This window comes from Leuciscus leuciscus (genome assembly GCF_965113295.1).
Source record: "Leuciscus leuciscus genome assembly, chromosome: 3".
Lineage (NCBI taxonomy): Eukaryota > Metazoa > Chordata > Actinopteri > Cypriniformes > Leuciscidae > Leuciscus > Leuciscus leuciscus.
In genome coordinates this window covers 66,946,420-66,968,204 of record NC_138727.1, presented here as the reverse complement: position 1 = coordinate 66,968,204, position 21,785 = coordinate 66,946,420, and the positions used below count along the sequence as shown (strand labels likewise).

Sequence of the window (21,785 nt, the reverse complement as noted above, 5' to 3'; positions counted from 1 at the left end):
GGCGACCCAGAGTTTGGAAACCTGTGCTCTAGGGAACTGAGTTTGGCTCCCCTAGTATAAGTGAACCTCAGCAAATATAATAAAACAATGTAAAAACTCCATGTCATGACCCCTGTAAAGATGAAAGATGTGTTATTAAAAGGATTCTTTAGCTATTAATGATTAAACACTCACAGAGCTTTTCTGCAGTTGACCACAGCTGGTACCAGTCGTCTTCTCCCCTCAGCTGATGTGTTGTATTTCATGGGGTTCAGCTCATCCAGCGCCTCCTCTGAGATCTGAAGCATGTAGGAGATTGTTGAGCAGTGAGACGGAGAGAGTTTCTCCTCTGAGTGTTTGTCTGATTTCACAAACTCCTGAATCTCTCTGGACAGAGTCTGATCTTTCACTTCCAGCAGACAGAGGAACAGATTGATGGATTGATCAGCTGAGAGAGGATTAAAATCATCTGTATCTTTGATCTTGTCTTTAATGTACTGTGTGTTTTCTCTGATGCTCTCTGAGCTGTTCTCTGTGTGTGTCAGTAGATCCTGTAAGAGTCTCTGATTGGACTCCAGTGAGACGCCCAGCAGGAACCGCAGGAACAGATCCAGCCGTCCATTCTCACTCCTGAGGGCTTTATTTACTGCTGATATTAGTAGATCATACAGAGAGAGTTCATCAGACCTGAATTCATCCAGAAGCTGCAGAGAGTCTTCATCAGACCTGAATTCATCCAGAAGCTGCAGAGAGACTTCATCAGACCTGAATTCACCCAGAAGCTGCAGAGAGACTTCATCAGACCTGAATACATCCAGAAGCTGCAGTGGTTTCTTGTTCTTCATTAAATAGCAGTAAAACACATAGAAAGCAGCGAGAAACTCCTGAACGCTCAGATGAATGAAGCTGTAGACTTTCCTCTGATGAATCACAGATTCCTGCTTAAAGATCTCAGTGCAAATCCCAGAATGCACTGAGGCGTCAGTGACGTCTATGCCGCTCTCAATCAGGTCCTCCTCATAGAACATCACATTGCCCTTCATCAGCTGATGGAAAGCCACTTCAGCAAGTTTCATAATCACTTCTCTGTTGGACTGCAGGAGTTTCTCTGGATCTCTCTCTTCATACTTCTGATTCCTCATGTTGATCTGAATCAGCAGGAAGTGGATGTACATTTCAGTCAGAGTTTGAGGGATTTCTGCACTCAGATCTTCTTCCAGGAGCTTCTGAAGCACAGTGGAGGAGATCCAGCAGAAGACGGGTATGTGGCACATGATGTGGAGGCTTCTTGCTCTTCTGATGTGTGAGATGATTCTGCTGGCTTGATGCTCGTCACTGATTCTCTTCCTGAAATATTCCTCCTTCTGAGGATCATTGAATCCCTGAATCTCTGTCAGACGGTGGATGTATTTGGAGGGGATCTGATTGGCTGCTGCTGGTCTGGAGGTGATCCAGATGAGAGCCGAGGGAAGCAGATCTCCTTTCATGAGCTTTGACATCAACACACCCACTGATGAAGTCTCAGTCACATCAGAAACTTCCTGAGCGTCTGAAAACCTCAGTGTGATTCTGCTTTCATCCAGACCATCAAAGATGAACACAACTTTACTCTCCTCATAAATCTTTGAGTCCAGATCTTGAAGTTCAGGATGAAAGTCCAGCAGAAGTCTGTGAAGACTGTACTGATGATCTCGGATCAAGTTCAGCTCTCGAAATGGAAGCACAAACATGAAATCTACATCCTGATTGTCTTTTCCCTCTGCCCAGTCCAGAATGAACTTCTGCACAGAGACGGTTTTCCCGATTCCAGCGATGCCTTTAGTGAGAACAGTCTTGATCTGCTCTTTCTCCTGGCGTCCTGGTTCAGGAGAGGCTTTAAAGATGTCATTGCAGTAGATTGGAGTGTCTTGTGAGTGTTGTGTTCTGGCTGTTTTCTCCATCTGTAAAACCTCATGTTGTTTATTCACTCCTTCACTCTCTCCCTCTATGATGTAGAGCTGTGTGTAGATCCTGTTCAGGAGGGTTTCATTCTCTTGGAGTTTCAGTCCCTCAAATAATCTCTCATACTTGTTCTTCATGCTGGCTTTGTGTCTGTGTTTGACTCTCTGTAGTTCATCATTCACTGGCTGAGGAGAATCCTGGTCTCCAGTCTGATCATCTCTATACACACTGCTGAGAAGAAAACAGATGAAAAAATATGATAAAATAAAGGAAATAAGTACAGATGGCAAAGTTTTTCATCACTGAAATTTTGCCCATTGATTTGAAGTAAAGTGAAAAATAAAAACTCATCTCACAGCGTGCATCCACTGTTTTTGCTCTCACATGAACTGTCATCTCCTAGTTTCACTCACTAGTTATAGTTAAATCACCAACTAGCAACATGTTCACACCACTGATCTATATAATGACTGGATATCTCATGACGTTCTAAACTGGCAGCAGGCAGTGAAGCCACCGAAGTGTTCGAGCGGCCATCTTACGATTCCAGAGATTGGAAGCTCCGACGACACTTTTAAGATGACCCGCTGTGCAGCATACAAGTGTAAAACGACATTCACAAAAGGATGTAGAAAAACTGCCCACAGGTTGTAATTCAAGCCCTGTAAGTAGTAATTTATATGCACAATTGTCGCTATTCCTCCGAGAAACCTCAGAGCAGCAATAATCACAATTGACCTATGGCTAAGCCACGCCCCCAAACGCGATGAGCCAATCACAGTGCGCATAGCTAACCCAATACACTCGGACATTCTCTGCTTCCACATCCATTGAAATGCATTGCAGTTAGTCAGTTTTCATTCGTTTTTATCTGTTTTTTCTTGTCATTTTAAGTTTAAAATGGTCAAACGGTGTGCATGGGGTACATTCAACTCCAACACTATGTATCCTGAGAGGCTGGGCGACGGACTTAGGTAAAGTTGGTTTTATATTCGCACATTCGCACTTTTTTGCTTAAAAACTGTCTCAATAACAAGCGCAATAAAGCACATTTTTGCAAAATAAAAGCAGCTACATGATCTTTAGGACAAAGATGGTGAACTACAACACTCTCCACAATCGATCAAAATGGGCAAATATTGTTTTAATGGCATACAAAGTTGCGACTGTTCACTGAACATTCAATGTGTGTGGTAAAGAAGATTAGGGACCGTCTAAAAATGTCTATTTTTTTTCCATTGTGTGCAAACAGACAACTACATTTTTGCAAAGTACAGATGTACCAGCAAATCTCTCTCACATTATGTGTTCTAATGCTATTGATTGTACTTTAGCAACAACAAAAATTGCATTATTATGATTGTATTTAGGAAACCTGCCTCACTTTACATAATGTACATAAATATTTTTAGAATAAAATTACATTAATTCACCAAAGGGATTTTTTACTATCCGAAGGTTGTAGCATATTCCTAGTGACCACACTGACTTACTACAGGTGAAATTTTGACAAAAAGTCCCTTACTGTACATAGAGTTGACAAATATGTTTTTTAAAAAAAATTACTGTGATTCACCCTAAGTATTTTTTCGTGTTCCAAAGGCTGTAGTGTTTTCCTACAGACCAGACTGACTTACTACAGGTGAAATTTGGACAAAAAGTCCCTTACTGTACGTACAGTTGACAAATATGTTTTTGTTTTAAATTACTGTAATTCACCCTAAGTATTTTTTCGTGTTCCAAAGGGTGTAGTGCTTTCCTAGTGACCACACCGACTTACTACAGGTGAAATTTTGACAATAGTGTACAATTATCAAATATGTTTATGTAATGAGCATATTATTACATATGTTTATTACATGTTTATGAAATAAACTGTAAATCACCTATAGTGTTTTTTATATATATCCCAAAGGTTGTAGTACTTTCCTACAGACCAGACTGACTGACTACAGGTGAAATTTTGACTATAACTCCCTTACTGTACGTACAATTATCAAATAAGTTTATGAAAAAATGACTGTAATTCACCTAAAGTATTTGTTCATGTTCCAAAGGCTGTAGTGCTTTCCTAATGACCAGACTGACTTACTACAGGTGAAATTTTGACAATACCTCCTTTACTGTACATACAATAATCAAATATGTTTATAAAAAATTACTGTAATTCACCTAAAGTATTTTTTCATGTTCCAAAGGCTGTAGTGCTTTCCTAGAGACCAGACTGAGTTACTACACGTGAATTTTTGACAATACCTCCTTTACTGTGTACAATAATCAAATATGTTTATGAAAAAATGACTGTTATTCCCCTAAAGTATTTTTTCCTGTTCCAAAGGCTGTAGTGCTTTCCTAGTGACCACACTGACTTACTACAGGTGAAATTTTGACAATATCTCCCTTACTGTATGTACTATTGTCAATTATGTTTATGAAAAAAATTACTGTAATTCCCCTAAAGTATTATTTTCATGTTTCAAAGGGTGTAGTACTTTCCTAGTGACCTGACTGAAGTACTACAGGTGAAATTTTGACAATATCTCCCTTACTGTACGTATTATTGTCAATTATGTTTATGAAAAAATTACTGTAATTCACCTAAAGTATTTTTTCGTGTTCCAAAGGGCGTAGTGCTTTCCTAATGACCAGTGTGACTTACTCCAGGTGAAATTTTGACAATATCTCCCTTACTGTACGTACTATTGTCAATTATGTTTATGAAAAAATTACTGTAATTCCCCTAAAGTATTCTTTTCATGTTCCAAAGGGTGTAGTACTTTCCTGGTGACCTGACTGACTTACTACAGGTGAAATTTTGACAATAACTCCCTTACAATATATCAAATATGTTTATGAAAAATTAACTAATTGACCGTAACTATTTCTCCGCGTTCCAAAGGGTGTAGTACTTTCCTAGTGACCTGACTGACTTACTACAGGTGAAATTTTGACAATAACTCCCTTACTGTATATACTATTATCAAATATGTTTATGAAAAATTTACTGTAATTGACCGTAACTATTTTTCCGCGTTCCAAAGGCTGTAGTACTTTCCTAGTGACCTGACTGACTTACTACAGGTGAAATTTTTACAATACCTCCTTTACTGTACAATTATCAAATATTTTTATGTAATAAACATTATTACATGTGTTTATTACATATGTTTATGTAATAAACTGTAATTCACCTATAGTGTTTTTTATATATATATTCCAAAGATTGTAGTGCTTTCCTAGTGACCACACTGACTTACTCCAGGTGAAATTTTGACAATACCTAATAATACTGTTTTACATAATAATATATATAATAACTATAATTCACTAATAGGGGCTACATTATTATTAACAGTAGTGACTGAACCTGTACGCATTGGTGCAGCAAATCTGACAGATAATGAACAGCAAGATCATGGAGGCATTCAAGATACTGTACAGTGCACTGTTTTATTTCTATTATCTTTCTAATTGTTCCACTGAGATTATACATAAAAGTTGTAATTAATTCCTTGTGGTTAGAGTAAAATTTCAATATCACCTCTTTAAAATTTTGCTGTTGTTGATCCTCTCTTGGTTTAAGTTGTTCTTATATTATCATAAACCCTTTAACTGATTGTTTTGTCAAGTACTTTTTACTTTACTATATTTTCTTTTAGTGAAGTGACGTTAAAGTTTAAGTAAAACAAATGTGTGTGTTTGAATAAAATTTTTTCAAATGTTTCCAGTCAGGGCTACTTTGGGTAAACAAAAATATTTAAGCAATTGAACATGTTATTTAATATTTATTCATTGCATTATGTAATTGGTTAACACACATAATTTTAACTGTTAGTGGTTTGTTACATAATTAATCCTTGTCATGTTTACCAACGTGAACAGTGCCAAAGATGGTACCCAATGTATGCTGCATTGGACTATCACCAGACAAGCTACCTGAAAAAAATGCCCAATGGTTGTGCTCACTGTGTACCTTAAACAGTGGAACATCATTAAAGAATATCTGCTGAAACTTCTGCTTTATTGTCCTTGTTGCAATATGGATTACCATTGTATATCTGTATTTTGGGACTTACAGTTAAAGACCCAAGGACCAGATATGATTTATTAAGACCAGGAGTTAGAAGTGTTTAAGACAAGAGTCAGAATTATAATAAATTAAAGGAAATTTTACTGAAGAATGTTTGCAGTTTCATCAGGCAGAAGTCAAGAATCAGAACCAGTGATCAAAAGTAGGCCGCTTCCCCTAAGCTTTGTCATTGCTTCAGGTTGAATGATTCTGATTGGGTAATAAATAATCACACATTTTCTACACATAGATAGACTGAAGCATATCTCCATCAATTATGCGGCTGACATTCGGACCCTGAATTTAGGCACTTCGTGACCTTCCACACTTGTAGTGATTGTAATGAATAGTAATTGGACCAATTTTTGAGTCTCCAGTCTAGGACCAACTCTATAGCGCCACCACCAGTTCAAAAATTCAACATTAAAAGGATTATAGCTTTTGAACCCTTTGATCTGGATGTGAATGTAAATAGATGTAAAATGAAACTTAGTACACCTGATTCCACTCATTATGGTGATCACAATCAATATCTTACATTAAGACTCTGCCCATTACAGTAGTGGCCATTTTGAAAAGTACAGTGTTCAATTTTTTATGCTACTCCTCGTTCAAATTTTGTTCAATTTTTACAAAAATTGGCTCAGATGATCTTTGGACCAAGCCACACAGAAGTGACTGAACAGATTTTTTATTTTTGCTATCGTTCCTGATATACTTTTCTCCAAATTTGACCTGTATTTGTTGCCTTATGGTAGTTAGCTTAGCATGCTAATTGGTTAGCATGCTAACCTGATGCCATTCTTTCTAATGTGGCTCTTCAGCTATCAGGCTAACCATAAACTACATTAGCATTAAGCTAACTTAACTTGCTAACTTAACTAATCTGGTTAACATGCCTTTGTGTGTTCGTTCTTACACTTAAGCCTCTCCTCGGCAGCTTGGTAAGACAGCGTCAACTGAGTGGCGCAAGCTGCTAAACCACATGCCACGAGCCCTGAACCATTCCGGTTGTGGGTTTGAATCCTGTGTGGCACATTCCCAGACCGCAAGAGGTATTGTGGCCTTAAGTGGTGTAAAAGTTGCTTCTGTTCCAGACATGGTGTCTATATGTGAGCGAACTCAATAAATACAACATGCAGCGAATTTATACAAAAATTATTCATTTTGAATTGCTTCTCACTTGAACTACTGGACCTTCTTCATCTTGCCAAAAACGCAACTTCCCAGTGGCGCAATGATATGAGTGACAGGTATCTGACCCAGAGATAATGGGTTCGAGCCCCGCGTGGGATGATTTAAAAGAAATTGTGTGTCATGTCGATTCCTTTATTATTCAACGTTGTACTAATCTTTCTTCCTCTTGGATTAATGTATATCTTGTTCATTATATGTTCATTCTCATCTGAACTTCTGTTCATTTTGAGTTCATTTTCACCTATACTTCTAAACCAGCTCTTTTTTCTTCAATTTCTGCTGTTTTTACTATTCCTGCTCTTGCTGCTGCTTCAGGGGCTTGGCCCCGTATCGCTGCTTGCAGCTATATTTCCACTTGTTCCTTAACATGTAACCAAAATACTAACACACACAGACACAGTTTCTTCAAGATTGGATTTGGTGAGAAGGAGAGTCTTCTCAAAACATTAATATAACATGTTATTTATCTCAAGGAGAGGATACTTTAAATCTAACTGTAAAGTAAAGACTTTAACTAAGAAATGGTCTCTCAACTATAGGTTTCAATGACTCCTGAGACCATTGCTATCAGGGTAGCCTAGAAAAGCAGATGGATGTAGTGACACCTGTTAAAGAAGTCCATATTTCATCTCTGGAAGCCAGGCTAAATGAGCAAGCACTGTTACTGCATTCCTGGCATGGGCCAGACCCTTACGTTACACCTCAGATATCAAATACAGACATTTAAAGGATACATGAAATAACATTTTCGATAATCACACTGATAATTTCTATAACAAAGTAAAATCTCATAAGCCTAGAGAAGTCATTCAACTCATTTGATATATAGAAGGACAACTATTGATTAATACCTTGATTATAATCACTCATTAGATATACATTGAAGCAGCAGCGTGTTCCAGAATCCACTTCTTCAGGATTTCATAACAAAAACTTAACTTGAATAATTACAATAAGAGTGTTGCTTATTTATAACATTGAAAATATTACTAACCTAAAATATCTGCTATTTTTAATCAATGAAAGAATTGTGTTGTACAAGGAACTAGCAGTTCTAATACATACTTTTACCTAATACATTTATCAAAGTTAATTGAGTAGAGCGATCACTGGGAACATACTATAACCTTTGGAACATGAAAAAAGGAGAAATTACAGTAACTTTTTAATAATAATATGTTTGTACTATACTTACAGTAAGGTATTGGCAGTATTTAACATGTAGTAAGTCAGTCTGATCACTATGAAAGCACTACAACCTTTGGAATATCTAAAAAACACTATAGGTGAATTACTGTAATTTATTTTTAATTAATATTTGTATACTGAACGTACAGTAAGGGAGGTATTGTCAAAATTCCACCTGTAGTAAGTCAGTGTGGTCACTAGGAAAGCACTACAGCCTTTGGAACAGGAAAAAATACTTTAGGTGAATTACTGTATTTTTTTCTTAAACTTATTTGTTTATTGTACGTACAGTAAAGGAGGTATTGTCAAAATTCCACCTGGAGTAAGTCAGTGTGGTCACTAGGAAAGCACTACAGCCTTTGGGACATGAAAAAAATACTTTAGGGGAATTACTGTAATTTTTTCATAAACGTATTTGTTTATTGTACGTACAGTAAAGGAGGTATTGTCAAAATTCCACCTGGAGTAAGTCAGTCTGGTCACTAGGAAAGCACTACAGCCTTTGGAACATGAAAAAATACTTTAGGGGAATTACTGTAATTTTTTCTTAAACTTATTTGTTTATTGTATGTACAGTAAAGGAGATATTGTCAAAATTCCACCTGTAGTAAGTCAGTGTGGTCACTAGGAAAGCACTACAGCCTTTGGAACAGGAAAAAATACTTTAGGTGAATTGCTGTAATTTTTTTTAAATTAATATTTGTATACTGAACATACAGTAAGGGAGGTATTGTCAAGATTTCACATGTAGTAAGTCAGTCTGGTCAGTAGGACCATACTACAACCTTTGGAACATGAAAAAAATCCCTTTGGTGAATTACTGTAACTTTTACATAAAACATATTTGCGTACTGTACAGTAGCCTACACAAAAGTACACTAAAACAGTCTAGGTGAATATGCAGCAAATATCAAACCTGAAACTATTTCTACCCTGGTTGGCAACTTTATTTTTTATTTTTTTTTACTTGATTATGTTCATGGTGCTGTCCACGTATGTGGTCCTGAAGGTCCTAAATGATCAAGTCTGCAACTTGGGTAAAGTTGATTTTATATTCGCATATTCGCGGAGTTCCGCGTTCAATATCTCGTGAGCTGAATATTGTTACTACACAAATAACATTGTTTTAATATTTAAATCTTCTTCTTAAAACGAGCTTTCCTTCGGGTTTGCACTTTGCAGATGGTCCCTTCTTAGCAGCCTGCGCATAGAGATCAATGTATTTTGTCCAGTGCGAAGGAAAGATCGTTTTGAGGAAAATTATGTTATAGCTTCTGGTGTTTAATCTGTAGTTATATGTGATAGGTGTTTTCTGTAGCAACAACGTTTAGTTAGTTAGTTATTGAACGCGGAAGTCCGCGAATGTGCGAATATGCGAATATAAAACCAACTTTACCTAAGTTGTATTTTTTACCCTTTCCCAAGCCACATCTCAACCGAGATAAGTGTCTGCTCTGGATTAATTTATGCGGTAATTTAGACCACAACACCAACTAAACGTGGATAAATTAAAGGCCATGTTGCAGGTTTTTTTTTTTTTGAGTAATGTTGCAATGTTAGAATGTAATGTGATTTGACCCCTTTTTTGGATAGACTGCAGATAGACAGCAAGGTTTCACTATGTTTGTTTTTATAACCTTCAATATGAACATTGTTTGTAGGACAATATTGATCAGGATATTAAATATAAAAAAAAAAAAATTAAATACAGTTTTTTTTTTTTTTTATTCAAATAGAAAAATAATAATTAAATACTCAGATTATACCATACATCGCCATTTAGCCCAAAAATTCAGATTTATTTGGCAATTGGCTATTTCCCAACCCTACCGGCTGAAGTTTTAGCTAAACTTTAGGCTAATGATAGCTACATTATCACTGTTAAATTGTTATTTAACAATTAGCCTACATTCAGTCCTGGATTAATAATTCAGTTTGTTGCGCCCCGCCAAATTTTTTTAGCACCAGCCGCCACTGCTAGTCACCTATAACTGTTTAAGCTGGTTCATAAGACTTTGTGTAAAAAGAATGGTAAAGTAAACAAACAATTAACATACTCGTGCGTGCCGGCTTGAAGGGGACCATGATCCTGCGTGAAATGGGTTTATGCTATCTTCAGCACAAACGGATTCAAGCCTGTTTTATGCTTCTGCGTCGAACTGCCGCCGTAGCTACGTCGTAGGCTGTGTGTAGCGCGCGTACCCTACGGCGTACCCTGACGTGCACCTCTCCAAAAATGTAACAACGCGTCAATTCTACGCGGACACAAGCGCTGTGATTGGTCTGCCAGAACCCCTCCCTCGGGGTTTCACACGCTCCCTAGGTACGCGTCAACGCGGACAACGACACAGAAGTATAAATTAAAACCAACACGTTGCCTACGGCGTAGAGGCTCCGGCGTAGGTCCGACGCAGAAGTATAATGAGGCCTTCAGGCAGCATGCAAATCCTGGATGCTGAGTGAGGCACGTCACATCTGGTCGCGGGGTGAGCTCCTCGACCAGCGACCAAAACGCACTCACTTACAGCACAAGCTTTCCAACGCAGTTTCCATGGGACGGCACCGCCGGCGCCTACACAAGCACCTGCCAAACAGCGACAGACACGCGGCGGCTGCGTTTGCAACATTTTCACCGGAGGAAGAGGTAAACGCTTAGAAACACTTGGCAATGATGCTTTTACTGGAGCTAGTAGGCTACCATCAAAACGTGGGATAACTAATCATTAATGTGTTTACCTCGTTGGGGGAAAGACTTAATTAGGGATTATCTGGAGGGGGTGGATAACAGGTGGGACTGGCAAATTAGCCCATAGCTAGCATGATGCCTTCTATTTCTAGATGAAGACAAAGTTTACCGGTACTTATCTGAACTAATGTCATGATCACTGCCACTAGATATAAAGAAAACGTTGATTTTTCACTCATTTTTCCCAGTCAGTCGCCATAGTTCTAATACAAACTGTATTGGCTGAGGCTAGCTTTCCTCCGCTTCTCCCCAACGTGACGTCATCACCGAATTGCGTAAAAAAAAACGTTCATACCAAAAACGTAAAAAACTGGTCTTTAAGACCATTTTTGAGACATTTTAAAAATGGTATACATATCTTGAGTGATTAATGTACCCATTGATCAACAGTGGTGGTTAACCTGCAACATGGCCTTTAAACAAGGATGTCTACATCTGTTTTAAGGTAAGTCAACAATGTATTTGAACGTTATCTTTAACATCTCTCATGTAACGTTAGCCTAACGTTAGCCTAGCTTCTAGCTGTGTTGCAGTTTGACAAGAGTACAGTTTGACAAAAGCACAATGTTGTGTTTTACACAAATATGGCTAAACACTTTGCAGTTTTAATGATGTCCTGTATGAACAAAATGGAGTACTTATGTTTTTATGTTTCCACTGTTCGATCGCGCCCGTGCCTCTCTCTCTCTGACACACACATTCCAGCATTGCAATCTTGACATCGCAGCCTGTTCATTATGCTGCGTTCACACCAAACGCGAATAGAGCGTCAAATTCGCACGTATCACGTCTACTTCGACCCTTGAACATTTTGAATCCATTCGCGCCTCCAAAGCGAATAGGACGCGCATATAAAGCGAGCGTTTAAAGCGAAATAGCACCAAAATATAACGTTTACACACTGACCTGTAACGTTAAATCTTTGTCTGGAGCTAGGGCTGCACGATTAATCGCAATTTACATGTAATCGCACTTAAATCGAGATCGCTTATCGCGATTTTAAAATCGCAAAGGCTGCGATTATTTTTTATGCGCAGTGTGTCAGTGATGATCGGCTCAGTAAACGCTGCTCTATCTGAAAGCACTGTGAGTTTGAGTCGCTTATAACGTGCATTTGAAAAAAACAACACGTGTCAAACATCTTTCCAAAACATGAGAAGCTTTTATGAACCTCTTTTTAACAGGGTTCCCACACCTTGGTTAACTTCAAATTCAAGGACCTTTCAAGGACTTTCCAGGTCCAATACCCTCAAATTCAAGGACTTAATGTGGGGACACATTTGTTGTGGCCAACAACAAACGATGAGGTACAATGGTAGTTTCATGCGCACGTGAACGTCATGGCAACGTACAACACAAAGTACCTCATGCGGGAAACACTTAACGTAACCAGGGTTTTTCCTGGCTCAAAATGAGGCGGATGTGGTAAAATCCTAATAATGTATTTTAATATTAAGATAATTCAATTTGTATTTTTTGTAGATCATCATATAGCCTTATGTGTTTCCCACATTGTTTTTGTGGGTGGAGCTTGGTACCTCTAGGGGGGTCCGGGGGCATGCCCCCCCGTAAGAAAATGTTGTACATTTTAAAGATAAATTCATTCATCTGGTGCACTTTGAGTCACCCGAATCCACTGTTAAAAATAAATAATTTTAAATAAATAAATAAATAACTATCCCCCAGTAGGAGGCGGCGGGTGACCGTCTTAATGAGCGAGTCATTGAGTCATTCATTCAAACGATTCATTCAAACGGCTGATTTATTCAGAATGAGGCACTTTAAGAATGGGTAATTGAATCTTTGACTCAACCGATTCGTTCAAAACGCTGAATCATTCAGTAATGCAGCAAGTGTTGCTGTGAGATGCGCTATGGTTCTGCTGTGATCTTTGTTTGGAACTATTTTCGCTGCTGAAACAGAACAAAAACAGTCTAAAATGTAAGTTACTTAATTTTAACTATTTGTTTATTGAACTGTTATGAAATCAGTCTCGGTTTCAATCTTGATGCCATTCAGGAAAACAGCTCTCTGGTCGTGTGTAGCCAAGGCTATATATTGTTTCTTAACTATTTTATGTTATAAATAACTGCGCAAGCCTCAACAGCGCAACATTGTTACCGTCAGTAGGGGAGAGCGGGGCACAAAGTAACGCTTTTTGACTTTCTCAGTTTGTGTAAATCTACTTATGGTTCAGAGTATTTTTTTTTTCCCACATGTCTAGTACAATTATGTGTTTTTGTTTTATTAATACAGTATATACTTTTTTCTTGACATACCCCGAAAGAATGGAAGTGAAATGTGACAACATACCCCATAGGTGGGGTACATTGTAACATGTGAGGGGCACATTGTAACATAACATTTTTTTATAAGAAATATTTTCTAAATAAAATACAATAAAAAAAACTTTTTCATATAAAATAATGGCAGTTTTTAATAATTAAATATAAACTCATTTTTGAGTTTTGACTACGAACACATGAAAACACAGCTATACAACATAGTTCAAAAACAAATAAATAATTAGTCATTTCTGAACATTGACTCTCAGTCTTTATTCACCTTTTTCTCACGTTTTCTCAATAAAATTAATAAAAGTATAGAATATAATAGCATATTTCTAATAGGGGCACATTGTAACGCAGTGTTACAACATTCCTCGCCTGCACAACTGGGATTTAAACCCTGCTAGTGTCTTCTGCTAGTTAGCGAAGCATTAAATAACTATCTCAACTGTTAAATAACATCTTGGAGATTAAAATAATATCAGATTTGTCTTATTTTAAATAAACACAAAAAATAGAGATGAAAAATTAACTTAAGAAATTTACTTTTGCTATGGTTTAATAAATGTCTATGGATATCTTCCCAAAAAAATTAAAATTTGGCGGAATTTTTTTTTCTATATAGTGTTGATATGGCAACTAGTAAATACACAAAGTTTCATCATCCAAGCATGTGCGGAAGTATTTAAAACAAGCGTGTTACAACTAGCCCCGTGTTACGTTGTGCCCCGCGCTCCCCTACATTAGGTAGGCCTATATTATTATCAACTATAGGCTATCAATCACCACTTACATTAAATGAAATAAAACAGAATCATCCTCACGTTTTCGGTGATTCTCTAGTTATTTTTGATTGTCGAGAGCCGGAGGCGGCACGAAATTTGACGGAGGCGGCCGCCTCATAATTCTCTATGCAGGAAAAACCCTGATAACGTAACGCGTAAATGCGCTTCACTAGTGTAAATCAAGCAAGCTAGTATGCATAGGCCATGGAGTGTTGGCGAAATAACACATTAGGGGACCGGAGTGAATATCAGGCATGAAAACAGGTCAGGGGTAAAAAAGGTGAGAAGGATGCGGCAGCAAAAAATCCAATCCAATCAACTTATATATATATATATATATATATATATATATATATATATATATATATATATAGTGCTTTTTAATGTTAAATTCATCAATCTGGTGAAAATTAAACAAAGAAAAATTATTTTAGTTACAGTGTCTGTCTACATTACTACTAGGCCTACATAATAATAGTTATAATATTAATCCCATGATAGTAATAGCCATATATTGTAAAACAAATGCACTGAAAACTTTCATAATTAGTTTTGTACTAATTTCTATACTTGAAAGAGTATATTTCTATACTTCACATTAAAGGTGTGATTGGGCTAGCCCAGTGTCAATCAAGAAAAGAACAAATGGGCCGCTGATCTACGTGTTACATGGGGTGTCAGAAAAAAAAAAAACTAACGCTGACTTTTTATTGACCAATGCATTACACACTAATTACGCACTAACCCAGCGCCGCCAATTAAGCAAAACAAAACGAATGGGCCGCCGATGTACGAGTTTTATGGGCCGTTAAGACAAAAAACGAAACAAAAAAGTATGAGATGTATCGGCCCAAAAAGCTCGTCGGCTAACCGGGAATCTCCCGGTAGTCCCGATGGCATTAGCCTACATGCCTGGACGTCACACAAAACAAAATCCTACCTGTAGCCTTTCACCATCCACTTATTTAGCTGATGTCGCATCAGTTGACATGCCATCTCCTTTCCTCTCTTTCTTTTTCTATGTTTAGCCCCCGACAGCTTTTTTGCGTTATCCATCTTTTTCGACGACAACTCACTAACGTTACTCGTTCCTGCTCGCTCAGCGCTCACGGCGCCCGCGCCCGCTCGCGATATTATCCCGCCCTCTTCTATGTCAAAATTAAAAATAATGAAATTGGCAACGTCGCTGTCTGTATCTGACAGGACAGTTAACATTGTAAGCTAACTTACCTCAGGCTTGCTTTCCGACGTGCGGTTCTTTGTTCGGCAGTGTGTCATCAGACTCGCGGTGTTAAAGACTTTGAAAACAATTCTGCCCTACTCTGACTCGGATTGGCTGTCAGGTTTCGGCATTAGGAATGATGATTGGTTTTTTAAAGCTGCTAAGTTTATGGTAACTATAGAGATATAGCGGGTAAATGCTGGCCACGACCACGACCCCCCCTCCCACCCCATAAATATTTTCTCATCGGATCTGCACAAATCACGTAGGTGACCCATTTTGGTTTTAAAACGGCAAATTTCGCCGAAAGGTGAGGAGTTTTCATGCCTGGAATATGGAATTTTTTCCAGAAAACGTATTGCACAAAATAAATTCAAGCACTTTCAAGGACCTGTCTCTATGTATGTTTATTTTCAAAAACTTTCCAGGGCCTTGAAAACATTTTTTCAGATTCACAAACTTTCAAGGATTTCAAGGACCCGTGGGAACCCTGTTTTAATAACATGCAACATTTAGTAACATGCATTTACTCCAAACTCACTTCATAACGACAGCTGAGCTCCTCCTTCTGTGAGATGATGTGCTTCTTACACAGAATAAGGCAGTCGTGTGTTTACAAGTCATGTTTAATCAAAGCGTTTCAATCTTCTGTTTATTCAGCCACAGCGATAGGGGTTTCCTGGAATGATGCGCATTACTGTACTTCTGCGGCGGGGCATATTTTTTTTTTTTTTTTTTTTTTTTTTAAATTTCGGGAACACCCTCCCTCCGTGCAGATAAAGGTATGTCCCATTTATTTATTTTTTTAATTTTTTTTAATTTTTTAAATTTTTTTTTTATTGCAAGTTAAAACATTGTAGCTTATACAAGGTAAAAGATCAATGTCATATATACACATACAGAAGAGAGAGGAACATACATAACACCCCCAAAAAAAAAGAGAGAAAGAAAAGAAAAGAAAACAACTAAATATAAATATCAATATAGTGAAGTATGCAGGTACATTGGTAAGTTTAAGCAATGAGATATTTTAGTGATATAGATAGAGGCAATTTTAAGAGATCATAATAATTGTGACAGAGTTTGTAGTAAAATAGTATTCATACTACTATTAATAGTAGTATTAATAGTAGTATTCATACTACTATTAATAATAATAATAATAATAATAATAATTAGAACAAAAATAATAATAGTAGTAGCAATAGTAGTGGTAGTAATGGTAACACTCATATTCATGATAATAATAGTAGGGGTAGTAGTAGTGTCAGTACTGTAATTACAATAATAATACTAATACCATATTTTAGGCCATTCAATACAATCATTATAGATACACATTATTCTCTAGGCCTGGGGGCCACTCTACTACTGCCAGTGAGCACGAACAACAGACCCCCCCAACAAAGACACCTCCCTCAGATTCACCGATCCACCTGGCCCCTCCCACCACCACCATCAGTAGCCGCGTTTCCACTGTCGGGCCAGGGCCGGGCCGTGCTAGTGCGTGCCAGGGCCAGTCGCGTTTCCACTGTCACTTCCGGGGCTTGATCGGGGCTTACTCGGGGCCAGCGGCCAGGATTTCTGGCCCGTCGAATACCTTGGGCCAGAGCGGGCCAGAGCGGGCTAGAGGAGTGGTTACGAACAGAGGCAGAGTTCACCTGAGTCAGGAGACGGCAGCGCCGGATGATTCTGTCAGCATTAAAGACTTTTAAAATAATTTAACTCGCGTTCATGTTTGAATGCCTTGTGTTTGTGATGCAAAAGACTATGCGCGCTAACCATTACCATAGTAAACATAGTAAACGCTTGAAGATACGCATAGTAAAAAAAAAACATACGCTTGAAGAAATCAGACCAATCATAAAGGCTATCACAATCATGTTTTTATTTTATCTGCCAGTAGCCTACGTCTCGTCTCATTATACCGGACTATCATAAAATAAAGCAACTTTTTTTTCGGGAGCTTCCTCTGTTTCTCTGACGGAAAATATCTGTATGGGAGTCGAGAGAGTGCTAAAGCTCCTCAGGTCGTATTTTTGGTGGCATATAGGCTATTTGTAGAAATGATCATTCTTTCTAAATGTGATGTAAATATGTCCTGTAACTACCAGATAAACAGTAACAGACGCGACTGAAGAAGTAAGTGTGTCCTCTTTCTTTTGTGAAATAGACCTAACGGTAATTTATTTCTGAGTGACTAATGTGCAGTTTTGACATAAATTAATTCATTATGATCAATGTATCACTTTTTATTGTAAACCTGTGGTAAAACATCGATGCTTGGGTTTTAAATATTCAAGTAAACAACAAAAATGCCAGCAAACGGCCGCTTTTATCATGTTTGTTTCCAACGCTGTTTCCAGTGATTTCTGATTAGTTTTCTGATAAAACTTCCATTTGTTGGTGAATGGGTTAGTGTGACGTTGTTCCAGAGAGGCGTGTTACGGGCGTGTTTTAGTGAAGCGCTGTGGAGCTTCTGGCACGACAGTGGAAACGCAGGCCTGGTGCTATTAGCCCGAGGCTATCAGCCCGGCACGGCCCGTTTAAAGCCCTGGCCCGACAGTGGAAACGCGGCTAGTGACACCCAACCCCAGCAGTTAAGCTTCTATGTTTCGCTGAGTCTTCCTCTGCAGAATATGCTATGGCACCATTACAGGCACCTCCAGACCCGGCTCACCTAGTCTGGCTGTGACCTGACAGGACCAAAGTCCCAATTATTTTTTTATTTTTTTATTTTTTTACATTTTTTTGGTGATCTATGGCTTGGACCCTAGCGTGTACTGGTTAGCTCCCTAGCCAGAGACACCACATCCAGCCCAGATATCCGTCCAACACATTTATTTTGCATATCAGAAGCCTGGAATTGGGGCAAAGGCGGTAAAAATGAGAGGCCAGTAAATCCATGAACTGAGTTACTAATGAATATGCCGACAGGTTGTGCTAGTCATACCCACCGACAGCACCCAGAATAGTCGCCCGACCCAGATTAAAAAAAGAATACAAATGGTTTTATAATATCAATACCAATACCACCATCCCTACTACCACCCCTACCAACAACAATAAATAAATAATAAAAATATGCAGCTTTTACATGTAAAACGAAAAGTATAGCTTATAGAACACAATATAAACCCACACATATATATGTATACACGACTGATGTATTTAATAATACTCAGAGATTATTTAGTATAGAAATAATTTGTAATTATGCATATTGCGATTCCTTATTATTAATCCATTTAGTATACCAAAGATTTGAGTTGAGGCATCGACTACCTAGCTAGTTGTAATCAATATTTAAGGATGAAAGGAGTGGACTGAAAATGTTATAAAATTTGTCTAGATAATTTTTATTTGCTAACGTTTGTTTCTCTTTAATAATATGGTCCCTTAATAGATGTAGCCATTGTGTCGTTGATATTTGGTATTTATTTTTCCAATTGAGTAGTATTGTTTTTTTGGCGATAGCTAGAGATATGAGCAGAGGTTTTGAATGTTCAAAGGGAGGGTTAATTTGAGATGTGTCACCTAAAAGACATAATAATGGGAGTGCAGTAATTGTAATTTTAAAGAAATTCGATAATTTATTAGCGACATCTATCCAGAACTGATGAACTGGTGGGCATAGCCAGAATGCATGAAGGAAAGTGTCTGGTGTATTTACACTGCAGTTAGTACATCTATCGGAAGTTACTAGTCCCATTTTAAACATCTTATGCTGTGTTATGTGTGTTCTGTGTATAATTTTATACTGAATTAACTGGATGTTTATGTTTGTACTTATGATAAAAGTGTTTCTGCAAATTGTTTTCCAGAATTCGTCATTTGTGTTGATATTGAGATCTTTTTCCCATTGTTTAACTGGTGCTACTATTGTTTTAGAGTCTATAGATGATATTAGGGTGTATAATTTACTAAGTGTTTTTGATGAATTACTAATTGTGGTGATATGTTTTAGAATTGGGGGAGGTTGTGCAATGTCTTTGTTTCCAATTGTGGTTTTAATAGAATTCCTGATTTGTAAGTAATAGTAATACTGTTCTTTTCCTAAGTTAAATTTCTGTGTTAGTTCTACAAATGTAGCGAAGGTGTTGCCAGTAAACAGGTGATGTAGATGTGTGATACCTTTCTCTTTCCATTTAATATTGTTAAGCGGAATTTTGTTGATAGTAAAATCAGGATTATGCCATATAGGTGAGTTGATGTGTGGTATCAGTTCATGTTTTGTCAGTGTATTAATTTGCCACCAAGCAGTGAGAGTTGTTTTAATCATTACGTTCTTACAAAGATTGTTCTGTTTGATTTTTTTTGTGACGGATGGGAGGTCAGATATGGTTATTTCTTTGCATTCTGTTTGTTCTAACTCTAGCCATGGGTTTTGGGGATTGTCCCCTTTGATCCATTTGCAAAAGTATTGTAGTTGGGATGCTAAATAATAGTGCTGAAAATTTGGTGCTGCTAGACCACCTTGAGCTTTATTTTTTTGAAGTGTTTGTAAACTAATTTTAGGATTCTTTTTTTTCCAGTAGAATTTGTTGATTATTTGATTTAATGATGTAAACCATTTCTTAGTTGGTTGTACCGGAGTCATGGTGAATAGATAAAGAAGTTTTGGTAGAATACACATTTTTACTGTTGCAATACGACCTATAATGGAAAGCGGTAGGTTCATCCATCGAGTTAAATCATCTTCTATCGTTTTCAACAGTGGATTGAAATTGAGGCTAAACAATTCCGAGAGGTTCTGGGATATGTTTATTCCTAAGTATGTAATATTATTAATTTTAAACGGTGTGTCTTGTATGCTCCTGTCATGCGATTTCATGTTCAGGGGTAAAATTGTTGATTTCGTCCAATTTATGGAGTAGTCTGATATGATAGAATATTCATTGATGAGTTTAATTATTTCTGTAAGTGATGTTTTAGGATTTTGTAAAAATAGTCAGAGGTGGACAGTAACAAAGTACATTTACTTGAGTACTGTACTTAAGTACACTTTTTGAGTATCTGTACTTTACTTGAGTATTATTTTTTCTGGAAACTTTTTACTTTAACTTCACTACATTTGAAAGACAAATATCGTACTTTTTACTCCACTACAATTCTGTCAAGGTCCTTGAGTAGAAAGTAACATCAGTCAGTGGATGACTTTGGTTGCAGGGGTTGCATTTTGGTTGGAAATGAAAGTCGGGTTTACGTCAGAACCCTGCATCTGATTGACATCAGAACCCGACGACAGATTGACGTTGGATATTGATTGAAAATAAAAGTAGGGTTGACGTCAGAACCCGACTGATGTTGGTTTCTGACGTTATACATTTCATTTTCAACCACAATACAATGTCTGTCCAACGTTGGAGATCAACATCAATCTGACATTGGATTCTGACATAAACCTGATTTTCATTTTCAACGTTGGGTTTGATTTTCTAAATGCGAATTTTGTCACTTTTTTGCACACTAGCTTATAGATAACAGTAAGGCGAACATATTCATACTAAAAGCCAAAAAACTTTAAATAGGGCAATATTTGAGGGAACAGCCATTTGGGTGTCCAAAACCATTGTGGACGTTATTGAGTGCACTTATTCAATCTCACATTCAATCCCATTACTGGAACTGTGTTCTAGAAATAAATGTGATATTGATATGAGGGAAGGCAGGCAAAGATTCAGAGGCATACGGTACTTTAAGTATTACATACAACAATGCAACAATAATAAAACAATGCATTGACATTTACTTTTTACTTTTGATACTTAAGTATTTTTAAAAACGAGTACTTCTGTACTTTTACTTAAGTAAAAATAGGTCTTTACAACTTTTACTTGTAACGGAGTAATATTTGACCAGTAGTATCTGTACTTTCACTCAAGTAAGGAAGTTGTGTACTTCGTCCACCTCTGAAAATAGTAGTATGTCGTCTGCGTATAATGAAATTTTATGATTAGTGTTAATTGATAGAACTCCGATGATTTTATCATTCTGTCTTATTGCAGCAGCAAGAGGTTCTAAAAATAAGGCGAAAAGTAGTGCTGATAAGGGGCATCCTTGGCGAGTACCTCGTTGAAGTTGGAATGGTGATGATATTATGCCATTCGTTATAACAGATGCTAGTGGGGTATTATATAGCGTTTTAATCCAGTGAATAAAGCAGTCTCCAAACCCACATTTTTTAAGTGTCATGTAAAGTGCCAACTAACTTTATCAAAAGCTTTTTCTGCGTCTAATGATACGATTATGGTTTTTTTTTGGTTTTGATTACATAGGTTCATAATGTTGAATAATCGTCTGGTATTATTTGATGACTGGCGTCCTTTGATAAAACCCGTTTGGTCTGGATGGATGAGGGATGATATGA

General features: G+C 37.4%; 1 protein-coding gene and 1 long non-coding RNA gene across 4 annotated transcripts in view; one reads left to right on the top strand and one right to left on the bottom strand.

Moving 5' to 3' along the window:
- Window positions 1-21,785, bottom strand: part of LOC309494163 (NACHT, LRR and PYD domains-containing protein 1 homolog) — a 266,736-nt gene that overhangs the window by 204,178 nt on the left and 40,773 nt on the right. Inside the window, exon 6 of one of the 3 annotated variants that reach the window (XM_082163403.1) lies at window positions 175-2,151. In XM_082163403.1, coding sequence (XP_082019529.1) covers window positions 175-2,151 — 1,977 coding nt within the window. The remainder of the gene's footprint in view (window positions 1-174; window positions 2,152-21,785) is intronic. The other 2 variants (XM_082163401.1, XM_082163402.1) reach the window with 2 other exon arrangements.
- The window catches only part of LOC309494186, a 140,294-nt gene that overhangs the window by 82,182 nt on the left and 36,327 nt on the right, over window positions 1-21,785 (top strand). The gene's annotated exons all lie outside the window — the stretch shown is intronic.